The 14,858-nt window shown below is 40.9% G+C and overlaps 1 protein-coding gene across 1 annotated transcript in view; it reads right to left on the reverse strand.

The window, feature by feature from the left end:
• Positions 1–809: 809 nt before the first annotated feature.
• The window catches only part of LOC104687156 (ephrin type-B receptor 5), a 58,831-nt gene continuing 44,782 nt past the window's right edge, over positions 810–14,858 (reverse strand). Inside the window, 3 exon segments of the mRNA XM_039560638.1 lie at positions 810–12,092; positions 13,143–13,298; positions 14,558–14,751. Of these exon segments, the coding sequence (XP_039416572.1) occupies positions 11,984–12,092; positions 13,143–13,298; positions 14,558–14,751 (459 nt within the window). The 3' untranslated portion in view covers positions 810–11,983.

Genomic DNA, 14,858 nt, shown 5'->3' on the forward strand with positions numbered 1-14,858 from the left:
GAACACTTTGCTTTCACTCCAAGAGATGAACTGTGGACCTACACTGTCTAAAAACCCCATGTCCCTACATTGTGTGCTTATGATGACCTAAAAAGCCCATAAGTCAATTTTGTCCGTGGAATGTATCCCATTCTCAGCTCTTTTTCTCCATTTCTTATTCCTATGTGATTTGTCTGGATTGATAATTGAGAAAGATCACATTGTGATCCCCTCTGCAGATATGTTTCAGTGCTGAGAGAAGCAGTGTGGATTCAGATTTCCTATCTGAAGCTCATTCTCACAGATGTTGCTACACAGACCTGCCAGAGAAAAGTAATGTAAACAGTCCTGGGGAAGAGCCTCCTCCCTGAACAAACACAATTCATGAGAGGAGAAGCATCTGAAGTTCTTGTATGTTCATGTAGCCCTCAGGAGCAGTAGTATTTATTTTGTGGTTTTGCCTAAATTTCAGGGTGAACATTACATTTTAGCCTGTAAGGTTTTGGAGGGGTATGTCACTTTTTAGAATGCTTTCATAGCAACCCTGCATTGCGTGAGAACTGCATCCACCTATTTCAGAAAAAGTCTAAAAAAAAATAGGGAAAACAGTGATTTATGTGTGAAACCTAGTTATGGTCAATTTCCTATCTAAGAACAAGGATCTGCATTTCTCTGTGCCTCGGCTTCTCCATCTGTAAAAGATCATTAATTATTTCAGAGCCATAAACATAGGCTACTTCACGGAAATTTGGTGAAGTAACATTTCCAAGTACTTGAGATACTCACACAGAAGTGATTAGAGAGTGTAAAAATATGAGTCGGAACACAAGTGGAATAAACAAAGCGCTAAAACACTTTAATGAGAAATGCTGACAGTGAATTTGTTCATTCTGAGTGGCAATTCATTTCACAGATGTAATATCTGCCTTTGGATCCAAACAAATTGAACACTGCACGGATGAGAAACCAGATCAGATCCTATGGTCCTTCTTTTAGGACAAAACCCAGACTGTCTTCTACAAAGTTAGTCCTAACATGAAAATGAGATGAGAGTCTTGAACTGACAATTTCCTAAGACTTGAAAGAAATCTTACGCTTCATCTCCCTTGTTCCATGGATATTCATTACTCATTCTAATGGAAATCTTTGAAAATCCTGTATTTTCCTCAGTATCTCTCAGCTTTTCACTAATAAAGTATCTGTGGCTGTGCTGTGGATTTCTAGTTGTTGAAGTGTTTCTGGCACAGTTGATACGGTGTGAGACACAATAAGGAAATCGTGTGTTGCGGGAGAGACTGCTCTTCACAGTGCTGTGGTGAAAGAAACCATCAGTTTGGTGAAGGTAATAATAGAAAAGGGAAATGATGTCAAAAATCCTCGGGCCACTAAATAAGTTTTTAGACACAACTGTTACGATCTCATCTACTTTGGTATTCACCTGTGGGCTAAACTGCTGGGTTGTCTTTATTTCTGACATGGGTGTTTTTGCATCTGTCCTCCTTTTCCTCCTCTTTCTATCAGCCTGTCTAATCAGTAGCATGTCGGTGTGTCTTCCATAAATCCTAACTTCAGAATTGCTAAGGAAGACAAATCTTGTCAGAGAACTTTTCTGCAGAAGTTTGGTCTTAAAAAAGGAAGGAGTTTTTAGTCCCTGTACCCTTATGGAACAGTGACCCATGGGGAAATGCCTGTCTGAGCCTGCAAGCAGCGTGATGCAGTGAAAAGAAGCACCAAACTTTAATCCTGTAAGATAATGGTACTGACAAGAGCTGTTAATGACTTCACTGTCACCCATTACAACACTAATACAACTGATCTGAAACTTCATACCGTGCTTTCTTTTCTGCCAAAGAGCATCAGCTCTTCATATGCAGCTAAGAAAATATTCTGCAACCTCAACTGTGAACAGAAATATGCAATATGAAGTTCTGATGTCTGTGAAAAGTGATTCTAAACAAAAGTCAGCACAAAAATTATCTAAAGAACCCAAAAGGGCAGATTGTGCAAATGCATCCACTTTGTTAATAATGTTTTCTTTTCGAATGGAACTGTTGTTCTGTGGGTCCAGATGTATTATGAGGTAACATTTGACATCAGCCAAGTCTTCATGGTTTGCCCCTTCAATTAATACAGATGGCTTTGTGACAGTGATATTATTAATTTAAAATTTAGATGTCTGAACGTATGTATATATGAAATATTCATAAAATTTCTTATCTACCCTTTTGAAATTGAAAAGCACTGCTTCAGAGTGCACAGACTTGTGATTTTCTTTCCAAAGCTGTCTTTCCAATTTCTCATGTAGATGCATTTCCGTCTTCCATTCTCTCCTATACTCTTTGTGTCATGTCACATCACAGCACACCACATCATCTCATATTACCTAATCATATGCTTTAAAAAAGCATACAACAGTCACAGAGAGCAGATATTCAAAAGGGCCTCAAAAATACAACAACAAAAAAGGGGTTGAAATTTGATAAGCAAAAGTGTGGGCTGAGTATCAGGAAATATTTGTGATAGTATGGAACTGAGGATATAAAGTGTGAGGCACTTAGCAGACAAATCCCTGCTCACTTTAAATTAGAGCAGAAAAAGTAAAGAATTATTAGTAATATGCTAACACTCAGTAAGGCTCTCTCTTGACACAAAACATCAATCTGACAAAAAAACTCTCTTCGAAATGCTGGAACACTTCTGCTGCCAGGATTTGGCAAGGCAGAGATATAAGATCAGCATAGTGCCTTGTTGCAGGAGAGAATAATCTTTTCATTATACTGGTAATCTGAATTACCCCTGAAAAGCAGAAAATCTCTGCAGGACAGGTGGAAAAGAATGCAAATACAATTTTTTTGATTTCCGTATTTCATTTCTGTTTTCATTTCTCCAGATTCTGTAGCTGGCTTGTTGAATTGCTTCTTCCTATAGTGTTGGGTTTTTCTTCAAGATGCTAATGGGCTTAATTGTCATTTGATAAAAACTGGAGTAGTGCAATAAATGCCAATATTTTATTTATGTTAGTCAATGATCTGGCCACTGTATTTAGTAATTGTCAATGCCACGGCCCATGTCTGAAAGGAAGTAAGAAATTTGCTATCACTTTTTATACTGACACTTCATTTTTAAGCCAAACATCTGTGTGGTTTATATATGTATATACCTGTGGTGTGTATAGAAACATGTGTACTTTGTGTTTATATATGACTATACTATGTGCATATTACATTTTTGCTTCCACTTCTTTCCTGGGAACAGCAAAATCTTCTCCTACTGAAACTAACATCTTAGATCTTTCCATCCCACTGAGTTTTCAATATTCTCCTTTAAAACTGTTCCTGGTCCATTGTCCAAATTCCAGTTGAGAAAGCATGAAAGTTGCCAAAAGAGGGTCACTTATCTCTCCATGTAGATGCTTAATAAAAGCAACTTTTCAGAGAGTTAGACATTTTTCAAATCAAATCTGCTACAGATGGTGGTCTAATCTTACTCTTGATTACTTGACTGTAAATATAGTGACATTTCATTGAAGTAAAGGCATTTTAAGTGAACTTTCATGAGGAAAAAAAATCCGTGTAAATAGAGCCATTATGAAGCTGATGAACTCCTTTACATCCTACTCACACTATAAAATAAGATTGAAGTGGGACGTAAGCCTTGCTCTGTGCATGATGAACTTCTCTTACATGATGAATGCTAAGTAGGTACATCCACTCAGGTTCTCTATTGCCCTGCTAATAGAGACCATAAGTAAGAGCTAAGATTATAAACAGGAGTTATGATTAATATAAACGATTCCTTTCCCCTTTTGTTTGCCCTTTCTAATGTTTGTAAATAATTATTTTCTTTGTTGTGCTTCCACTTGTACTTTATTATATGAATAGTTCTTTCTCTGCATGCCCCAAAATCAAGGAAACATTCTTCTTTTAACTCCTGCACCAAAATGAAATGCTGAAAAAGAACCCTGTTATAAATGATGCCTCTCTGGCTGTATGGCTTTGCGGAAAAGAGTCTGGGGATACTGATGGACCACAAGTTGAACATGAGCCAGCAGTGTGTCCTTGACACCAAGAAAGCTAATCCTGGGCTGCATTAGGCAGAACACTGCCAGCAGATTGAGACAGGTGATCCTTCCCCTCTGCTCAGCTCTGGTGATGCACCACCTGGAGTCCTGCATCCAGATCTGGGCTTCCAAGTGTAAGAGAGACATGGAGCTGCCACACTGAGTCCAGCAAAAGGCCACTAAGACAATTTAGGGAGAGGAGTTTCTTTCCTATGAGGTGAGGCGGGGAGACCTGGTACTGTCCAATATGTACAAAAGTCTGAAGGTGAGTGTTTGAAGAAGGCAGATCTGCACAGGCTCTTTCAGTGGTGTCCAGTGACATAAAAAAAAGCAATCAGCATGAACTAAAACACAGCAGGTTCCATCTGAACATCGGGAAATGTATTTTACTGGGAGGGTGATAAAGCACAGGAGCAGGTTGCCTAGGGATGCTGTGAAATCTAGATTTGCTGCATTTTCAGTCATTCTGAGGCTCTAAGTCCAAAGCAGTTTCTTACTTTAAAAATTCTTCATGGGTTCACTTGTTGTTTGTGTCTTATGTTCTATCTGCTCTAAGTTCTTACTCCCTTCTCCTTCTCCTCTGAAGAACACAAATCTTTCACTCGCTCTGTCCTTACTCTTTGCTACAACTTGATTCTTGTCAAAATAATTTTCTCTCTCTTTCAAGCAAACCCCCTAGATTCCTTTACTGTTTTTGCCTTCAGCAAATAATTCTGGAATGTTGTTATGGGAAATTCAAACGAAGTGGTGGTGTGTAAAAGGAGTAATTTTTTGATACAGAGTCCTCCCTCCGGATCATTTGTATGGCACTTTTCAACCTTGTGGTGAAAAATATTCAGTCTTAGGCACTGGAACACTACAAACTTGAAGAAAATGAAAATAATTCTCCAGTTTACATTCACGGATTAGGGACATATCTATACTTCTTTTTACCTATGCCACCATCTAAGCATAAGATAATTAAACAAGACAGAGGAGATCCAAGAATGAATCCTTGACCTGGCTTGGTATGCCAAAAAATGAAAAAGCAATGGAGATTGATGACTAGGACATTATGGATACAATTACTTAAGAACTTAAGAGTAGTTCAGTATTGTGGGATCTTGACTATGATGGATCCATTTGGAGAGGCATAGAAGGGATGCATGTTATTTTTGATATCTATCACCAGATTAAAAGACTCAGTAATTCACATGGTAAATTCCTGTGTGAATGGGATCACAGATCCCAGGTGATGTATGGACAACAATCGAGTTGCTGTGATGGAACACGTGTGTCACAGTCCAACCCAACGGCACGGTCAGAGTTATATAATAAATTACAGGATAATTTTACAGTATGGCCATCCAGATCCACTAAAAGGCTTGAACACCTAAATGCCTGAGCCTGTGATCCAGAGCTCTCCAGTTAATCTATTTCAGTGAGAGGATGTAGTTTAAGAATTTCTTGACTGAGTTATTTTAGATCCTAAGATACTGCTGCTATGCTTACCCATCTGATCACATATATGTGATTTAGAGTTTATCTCATCTAGCTTTGCTCTGGCTGTACCTTGTAAGGGACCTATTGATAGGTACTCTCTCAAAGCAGGCATGGAAGAAATTGATGGGATACAAACCAGCAGTCATGAACCAGCATCTGGCAGGTGGTAGGGCCTGCCTTTGATAGGGCCATTGGGGATTCAGAAGTTCTGGATCACTTCCATTTTTAGGCATTTTATATTTGTAAATTCCTGGTTGTAATTAAAAAATGCTATAGCAATATGGCCCATGATTTGTAACTCCTCTGCCCTTGGAGTTTCACAAAATTTAAGTCACAGGTTCATTCCTTACTGTATTTAAGAAGGGCTTACAACCCAGGAACAGCTAGATGCTGGGTTCTTCTGATGAGGTGCTGAACAAGCAAGGGAAAATGCTTGTTCCCTGTGTCTAGGGAGGAAGTGGCAGACACTGATATATTTTCCTTAATTCAGGCAGTTCTTGCGAATATTTGAGATTTGGATAGCAAAGTACTAATAAAATTAATCTTACAGAGTACAAACTTGACTTAAGGATCATTTTATGGTCTATTAGATTGAAAATACTGATTAAAAACTGCTTAGCATTGTAAAATGCCAATATGAAGATCCATTTTTTGAAAACTCTCCTCTAAGGGTGGTGCTTGACAGCTGGGGGAAAAAAAAAAAAAAGAGTGCACTTTCTATCTACATAGAATGGGTTTCCTAAAAAAAACATTTACGTCAGAAGGATCAGAGTGTCCTGATTGAGTCAAAGAACTCAATTGTGAAAGGCTTACTGTGATCTGTGGGTGAATAAGCAGCGAACAGTCAGTGTGAGAGGCTGGTTTTCTGTCCATGTAGAGTATTAGTGAGACAGGTTTTGTCTGTTCTTCATATTCTCATCTTAGAAAGGAAGGCCAAAAACGTGATGAAGAAGAGAACCATAACAATGATGACAGGACCAAACAAGATGTGTGACAGGGAGACACTTAAATATTTCATTTTTTTAGAGTATAAAGAAGTGAATATGGGACCCAATGATGGTGGAAAATGCAGAAATATCAGATTAAAAACAGCTCTTTATCCAAATTGGGTAGTGTACAAAAAGTGCCTGGTAAACAGCAATTAAAAATTATCACAGCCATGGGAAAAACAGTCCAAGGTATCCTGTAGATTCATTATTCCTGAATTAATCAAGATTAGATGCCTTTCTAGCAAAAATTCTTCAGTCAAATATAAGTTAAACTCAACAGTGGGTCAAGAGGTGAAGTGTACTGTCCTGGAGGGTAAAGATCAATGTTCCCTCTTCTACCCGAATAGTAGAGACAGGAAGGCACATTATAATTACTGTCTTTTTTTAACAGAGCAACATGAATAGATCTATTTTTAAATAGCTTATTTCAGATAATGCCTTGTCATTCGTATCTGTCCTGACTTCTCTGAATAAATCTGATTTTCTTATTTTTAATCTCCTGTTCACTTGCAGAGTTAGTATGGTTCAAAGAGGGCAAGAGCCTGTTCTCAGCAACAGAATTGTTTATAAATGATCAATCTGTTCCAGCTGTCCAAATGCATGGGCAGTAGTAGGTTTGGCTAAAAGTTGCCAAAATGCAATGAGAGAGAGTTGGATAGATTCAACTCAAATTCTAGTTTTAGCCAGCAGCCTGCATAGTTTCCATGTCTCTGTGAACTGGAAAAAATCCAACCTTACTTAGCATGGCCTGAATTTAAGGAATTAGTTTTCAGAAGCAAACAGCTTTATCACTGTCAGCAAAGCACACTTGGTCTTGTATAAGAGACATAAATAACACACCAAACTATTAACTATTTGAGGCATAGATGCTAACCCATTGCACTCATACTTGCGACTTGCTCTTGCAACACTTGAGTAAAAGAGCACATTGCTCTGTTCGTTCCAGGAACAGAGGTCATGGAAGAAACCAGAAGGAAATCCCAGTATGTTTTCATGAATCTGCATGTTTCAACTGAGAATATTTCAGGAAGAGAGTTTTCTCATCACCCGGGAAAGGGAAATGAAATAGCTACGCTCCAATACTTTTTGAGGGCAGTTCTGTACTTCAGCACATGAGCACACCTCAGTTCTGTATTTCAGCACACCAGGGGGAGCGATTCCTCTTTGAACAGGTCCCAGTTACAGCTCCACAAGGTCTAGACAGTCACTTTTCATTAGCTCAGTGCAGCCTTTTCAGCAATACTGAAGCGGAACAGCTTTATACAAAGAGCACTATGACCTTGGATGCCACAACAAAATGTAAATTCTAAGAAAGGTGCCATTTTTTCCATATAGATTTGAAAAGTGACAGATTAGGTAGAGCAATGAGGTTTGCTCTTCCATGCTGTCTCTCAATGATACCCAAAGATTCAAATTTATGTGTGATCTGCAATCCTCAGAATACGTGGTACTCAGGAATAGATGCTAGCACACAACATGTGATCAGCTGATTGCACTGCCCCTCTAGCACTACTTGGTTTCAGGAAAGAGAAATTATCAGTTTTGTCCTGAACCCAAAGCTACTACCTAGCTGCATCTCTGTGTATAACAACTGTGTAGCTGACTGGTGAGAAAAAGTGCCAAAGGCAGGATGGATTCAAGCTGGTTGTCTTCATTTGGAGTAGCCCTCAGGCAGACTTGTTGGCTGGAATCATACCAAGGAAGATCCAGTGGTAGGGACAGCTCTGCTCTTTTTTGTTTAGTAAAGGTTAAGTTCCTTGGTGATGTTCATATTTTCCCACCACACCCACAGGTTTCATTCAGCTTCATAACATATGAATTGTCTGGGACTAGCTACAGCAGCTTCTTTCTTTCTAGATAGCCCTAGGTGCTGAATATATTTGTGCTAAACAGACAGACTTTCAGCATTTCTCTCCACTAAGCAGCTTGTGCTCCCTCAATTAGCCCTAATACAATGCTGTTGAAGCATGAGCTAAGACTATACACTTCAATTTAAAAAAAACCAACCAACCAACCAAACAAGAAACCAGGGACTTCAGCCATTTCACCCACACATGAATTGAAGCTACCTGGGTGCAAAGCCCAGGAATCACTGTGTAAGTCACACTCTTGTTCAGCCTTTCCTTAAAATCATTTCAGGCATGGAAGAAAGAATCTTAGCTTACACGCTTGTCTTTGAACACTGGCGAGCAGGGGCTGCTTCTGGCAGAAACGTGCCATGGCTTAGTGAGGCAGGAGTGCACAGGCATGTAGCTCCTGGCTGAGAATTCCACTTGGCTGCCAAAGCAGCATAGGTGGGAACTTGCTCGCCCGATGTGCTCTCTGGCAGCACAGAACATTAACTGACATCCTGGTGCAGATCCAATTATCTGTCTGGGAGGCTGTCCAGCAAAAAGACAGGTTCAAGGAACCTCATCAAGAATAATTACAAAACAGCTTGCCTTAAGGTGAAGTTTCTTCCCGTTTCCAGACTGTGAAAAGTTGGTGTTCAAGCACAAGAGACATTCATCTTTGAAATATATTTTTTCTAGCTATAGGTGTAACTCTTCTGAGCTTTCACACAAAAGCCTAATGCCCTCAAGAAGGTCTCTGCATTGATCCCTGAGCATTTAATTTATTCATCACCCTTGCACACTGCATGTTATAGAAATCATATGGAGAAAAGGTGGGCATTAACTTGTTAGTCTCCCATTGCTTCTCAGGCAAAGAATGCAGCTCTGCAAGACTTTTTCAGCATTGTTTCTCACTCTTCTGGTGAAGGGCGGGTATCAGGTGCCTAGGGGAGCACACTCCTTTCCCTCCTCATTCTCATCCCTACCTGTTGAGGGTGCTCATATACTGCAGGACATCCCAGACAACTGTGGAAACAGAATGTAGAATTTCTGGTTTCAGATGACTGAGAACAGTAAGACCAGGGTATTTCTAATGCTTTTGCCATGACTGCCCTTCTGCCATGCTTGCAGAGTTAAGGAGTGACATGGTGGCAAATAACACAAGCTGGATTGCAACTTGAGAACCTTTGCATCACAAGCTGTGTAAGAAAATAAGCACCTGAAGCTTGGGAACACACTGGGAATAAAGGGAACGGAGACACTTCTTACAGAAAAGAGTTACCCATTTGCCTTCAAATGTGATGCCTAGCCTTTCCCTTGTGCAGTTCTAAGTCTCACTGTCAATAGAACAGAATTCAGGCAAGGCTCCCATTTCATCTCCTATTCCATGAAGAGAGAGAGACAATGTATTTTCTGCATGTAAGTTTCTACTAGGCTGAAAGAGGCCATAGAACTTGGTCTAGATTGCTTATCTCTCCAGTAATCCTGACCACTCAAGGCATGGAAAAGAAAGGCTGCCTTGTTTCCCCAAATGGCACAGAGAACTTCTAGAATACACTCATATATGAAGATGCATACATGCACTGCTGTCCTCTGGTGAATATATATGGAAGGTGCTAGAGACCACAGATTCCCCTCAACATCTTGTGCTCAATATGCTTCCTGAAGAGGACAACACTTGTTCTGTCTCGGATGCCGTGGGTGGAGCTGACAGTCAGTCAGCATACATGTGACTGGATGTGTGAGTATTCCAAGTTTCCAGAAACCCCTTAAAAAGCACAGACTGAAATTTTCTAGGGTTGGACTCTAGTCTGATGTGATTTGGGGTTTTTTTAATTCTTCACACTCTCTTTGTACTGTCATGAATGTTTTATTCATGTTTCCTTTTATTGTTTTTGTATTGACTTTTTTGTATCTTGAAAAATGCAATGCTGTTCTCCCTCTTCAGCTAAAAAAAAAATTAAAAATAACGTTATTCTAATGCTGTAACAAAGAGTCTGAAGTGCATTGGCTATCCCAGTGCAACGACTCTGGAGCACCTCCTATCCTATTATTGGATGCTTCAATCACTATTAAACGTGGCTTCTTGGTCTTCAGTTGCTGGGCTAACTGGGGGAATCTTTAAATCCAAACAGGAGTAGTATTGGAGGAAGCTGTGATGTTCCAACCTTGACAGCTGGAAAAATACACTAGGTTCATGTCTAGTTCACAGTGAGCCAACAGATGAGCACAGATCAGAACAGTTGGGGTTATTTCCTCTCTGGACACACAGTATCATAACTGGGGTCTTGTTTACCAGGGCCATTTCCATTTCCCTTCCTATGTGTTGATGAGGTAGACAAGTGTATAGTTTATGAGTTTTCCTTTCAAGCTCAACTTCATAGGGATAGATAGAGAGATACAGCCCCGAAGCTCTGCTCCTTCTCGAAGCAGATTTTTCCATGTACTGAAGGGATACATAAGCTCTGCCATTCTGGTCACTCTCATGTGCCTGTACCGAACAACACAGTTAATCCCAAAACATTGTTAACCCTTTTTTAAGGACTGAAGTGGCTTGTGGGACTGGTACCACTCCCTGATTACTCTTGGCAAAAACTTGTGAGTGAATTTCACCTCCCTCATTCCAACTGTCTGTTTGAAGTTGACTACTGCAGGTCTGCATTTTCTTCAAAAACAATATTCAAACGACTGTGCTCAGTGGCTAGGGTGAGAAAAAGAGGAAGTATTTTTCAACAGCAGAGGGCTTCAGATTTTTGTCATTCTGCTTTTCATTGTAAGGGGTTCAGAAGAGAACGAACCCACATTCTGAGTACTCAGGATTTTGGAGTAACACATGCTATGCCTTTCCTCACAAGAATGGGCTTATGAGAGCCAGAATCTATTTGTTTCCCTCTTCACTTTCAGATCCTGCAGGATGGATTCTAGGAATCGTTATTTATCCATTCTGTTGCAGCCCCATAAATAGATGACTGTTCCTCACACCAGCACAAAAGATTAGTAATTCCCATCATGGAGCAGACCCAAGAACTGCACACGAAATAGCACTGAATTTCGAACCCTTTACCAGGTGACACCTGGTTTTGCTTATCACATACTGTGCACTACCTGGAACTTCAGTTCCAAACTGAGCTGGCATACCAAGTGATAGCCTGATGCTCATCTCCATCTGAGGAATAACCTCTCACACCACAGTGGCACTCTTCTGAAAAAAGGCTGATTTTTTGTTGCCTTTATTATGTCTTTTCAGCTTTGCTGGGCTCTCAGCCATAAATAAAGCCTGCTGATGACTTTGTAAAGTTGTCAGGTACCTTTTGTTGGCAGACAATAGGCAACAGGTGCTTGTGATCTGTCCAGGCCATTATTCCATCTCTGCCCCATGTTATTACAACCTTCCCACCCCAAACCCATTCCCAATGTATGACGTCAGCCACATGTAATTGTCACCAGTCATTTAGCTCTGCTTTCAAATCACGGCAAGGCCTTGCTTTTGTTCATGGAACAGGACATGTAGTGTGCACTCTCTGGGTGCATTAAGTCTTCAAGTAGCATACTGACATCTTTTTCTTACATTGAAAATCCCTCTGAATTCCCCCAGAACCTTTCCAGAGTTTGAGACTAGTGGAATGAGGATGATGTAAACATCACACTTCAACTGGTTCAAGTTGATTCAAATGGACTCGCATGAGCTGGATGCTATTTAGAATCTTCTTCTGGTGACCAACGAGGGTGATTCCAATACGCTGGATATCTCTGCAAAAGAAGAGAGGACATGGAAGTTGTTAAAATGAGCTGCTTGTTCTCAACAGACTCAGTCCATTTTGCTGTAGATGCAAATCAACGTGTATGGATGTGTGTGTGTGCCTGTCTGTGTCTAAGAAACAGCTGACAAGGCTTCTGCTTTTGCTTGACAAATGTGCGTGGGTGGAGGGGGTGTTGGCAGAACTTGGTAGGTACAAAAAGAAGCAGTGGAATTGGGCCACGAAAAGGATCAGAGGGCTGATCTCCTACAGAAAAAAGAGAGTTGGAGTTGTTCAGCCAGAAGAGGAGAAGGCTCCAGAATGATCTTCAATATGTAATTGAACTGACAATTCAATATGTAAAGGGGGCTTACAAGAAAGATGGAGAATGATTTTTTACCAGGCCCTGTAGTGACAGGACAAGGGGTGGTGGCTTTAATCAGAAAGAGGGTAGGTTTAGACTGGAGATAAAGAAGGGTAGTGGGACACAGGAACAGGCTGCCAGGAGAAGTTGTGGATGTCCCAACCCTGTAAACATTCAAAGTCAGGTTGGACAGCGCTCTGAGCAACATCATCTAGTGAAAGGTGTCCCTGCTCATGGCAGGGGTGTTGGACTAGAAGATCTTTAAAGGTCTCCTCTAACCCAAACCACTCTGTGATTCCAAGAATGTTCCTTTTTCTGGATTCTTTCTTCTACGTAACACTTCAATCCAGTATACTGTGTGGCTGCTTCTACACATCTACTTAAAAGTGGCTGTTATTAGCCGTGCTAGCTGTCATGAACATTCTGATGTAACAGGCTCTCTGCAACACTGACAATATGTTTTCTGATGCACACTGGGTCAGAATTAATGCTTATAAAAACAGATTACAAGTGTATAATGGCATGGATGGCGTCCAGAGGCCCTAGTAATATGCAAGGAACAGTAGCTACTTTGCTTTGGCTTCCCTCTCGTTTTTCATGTGTATGTGTTTTCCATGCAGCCAATTTCTCAGACTGCTTTCACTTTCTGCATGGAAAACTCAGTGTCTGGTATCTGTTGCTCTGTGCCCTGCTACTTACTCGACAGTCATGCGTGATATGACATCGAATGTAGCCAGACCGGCCTGGTCAAAATTCTCCTTGTAGCGGCCCATCTTGATAGCATCCAACCACTCATGGGCATTGCTGAGGGAAGGGAAATCTGGAGGACAGTTGCTCAGGAGAGGCTGAGATGGTCTGCAAAAGAGGCAGGTTCTAAAACCCAAGTTACCAACTTCAGCTGACCACACTAGTAAATTAAGAGTTATGAGAGGCAGAGAATGCAGCCTCTGAAGAGGACAGAATGAAGAACAATGACAGTTTGTTCTTCATGCCCTGACTCCTGAAGTCCCACCTTGATGTGCTGTTTCCAGGCTACCTGTGTCCCTTTTTCTGCCTGAAAACAATCAACCAACCCAAGAAATTGATTCTCCCTACCCATTGCCCATACTCTCTCAGGCACATTCTCTGCTTGTTGCCCAAGATCTTTTCACACTTTCCTGGTCTAGACCTATTAGCTGGGCAAAGAGCTGCAGTGAGGAGGTTTCTGAGAGAGACATGAGACCTTATATACCTTTTTACCTTTGTGACTAGGTCTCCCTCTCCTAGATGTTCTCTTTGGGTCACATAGTAACCTATGAGACAATGAGCACGTTGTTTCAGCTCCAACACCCATCAGAAAAAAGAATTGCAGTAAAAGGCCAAAGAAATGACTGTTGACACACGGCATTTTTTCTTCTCCTCATCATCTGAATCTATCCCAAAGCTATAATACTCTTTATGTGCTGCTTTTAGTAAACTGGGCATCACTAGATACTTTTCCCCTCCCCCAGCTGTGGAGTACATTCCACTGAGAAAAGATTTATAACCACAGGGAAACACCCTCCAGGCCAGCAGGATGTAATTTCGTCATCAGCCCAGCAGCCAACTAACCTTGGCACCGTTTATCCCTCCAGAGACTTCTTCTTTGCTGACCTCCTGCCTCTTGTTCCATCAGACTGCAAAATGCAGTTGGGAAAATATGGGATGTAAGCTGCAGTTCTAATTATTCTTATCTAGAGACTTCCTTCCCTCCATAAGCTAAGGTCTTCTTTTTCTTCATCATCTCTTGTGGTCACACAATATGGTGTGATCACAGAATATCTCGTGCAGCTGCACCCAGATGTGTCCCTCCCTTCAGTCCCTATGATCCCTCAGTCATTCATCCCCAGTACAACTCACCGAGATTTATCTCCTGTCACATTCAGCACTCACAACTCCACATTAACTGAATCAGGATACACAGTTCTTCCAACCTGCTTCCTCTTTTTTTTTCCCTTCCTGTTTGTTCCCAGTCTCAAATGAGAGGGTTAGAAACAAAACTATATAGCCTGATTTACGGCTTTCTTTTCCTTTTCCTTTTCATGATGCCTACTGAGAGACAAGTCCTATTATTTTGCATTAAATGCCCATCTCACCTGCTGGTCCCAGTGCCAGTGGCTTTGAGGGCTGATGGCTTGCGAATCATTTTATCCAGGGCACTGACTATTTGCTCAAATTTGGGTCTCTGGACCCTTTCCTTCTGCCAGCAGTCAAGCATCAGCAGGTGCAAAACAGTTGGGCAGTCTGGGGGTGGTGGAAGGCGATAGTCCTGGTCAATGGCATTAATTACCTGCAGGAAAAAAAAGAAAAAAGCTTTATCACAACTGGGAAAATAAAAGACAAAAGAGCTTCAAACACTCTTTGTGTGTATGGCTTTCTTCTGCTTGAATTGATACA

Source organism: Corvus cornix, chromosome 1 (genome assembly GCF_000738735.6).
Source record: "Corvus cornix cornix isolate S_Up_H32 chromosome 1, ASM73873v5, whole genome shotgun sequence".
NCBI lineage: Eukaryota > Metazoa > Chordata > Aves > Passeriformes > Corvidae > Corvus > Corvus cornix.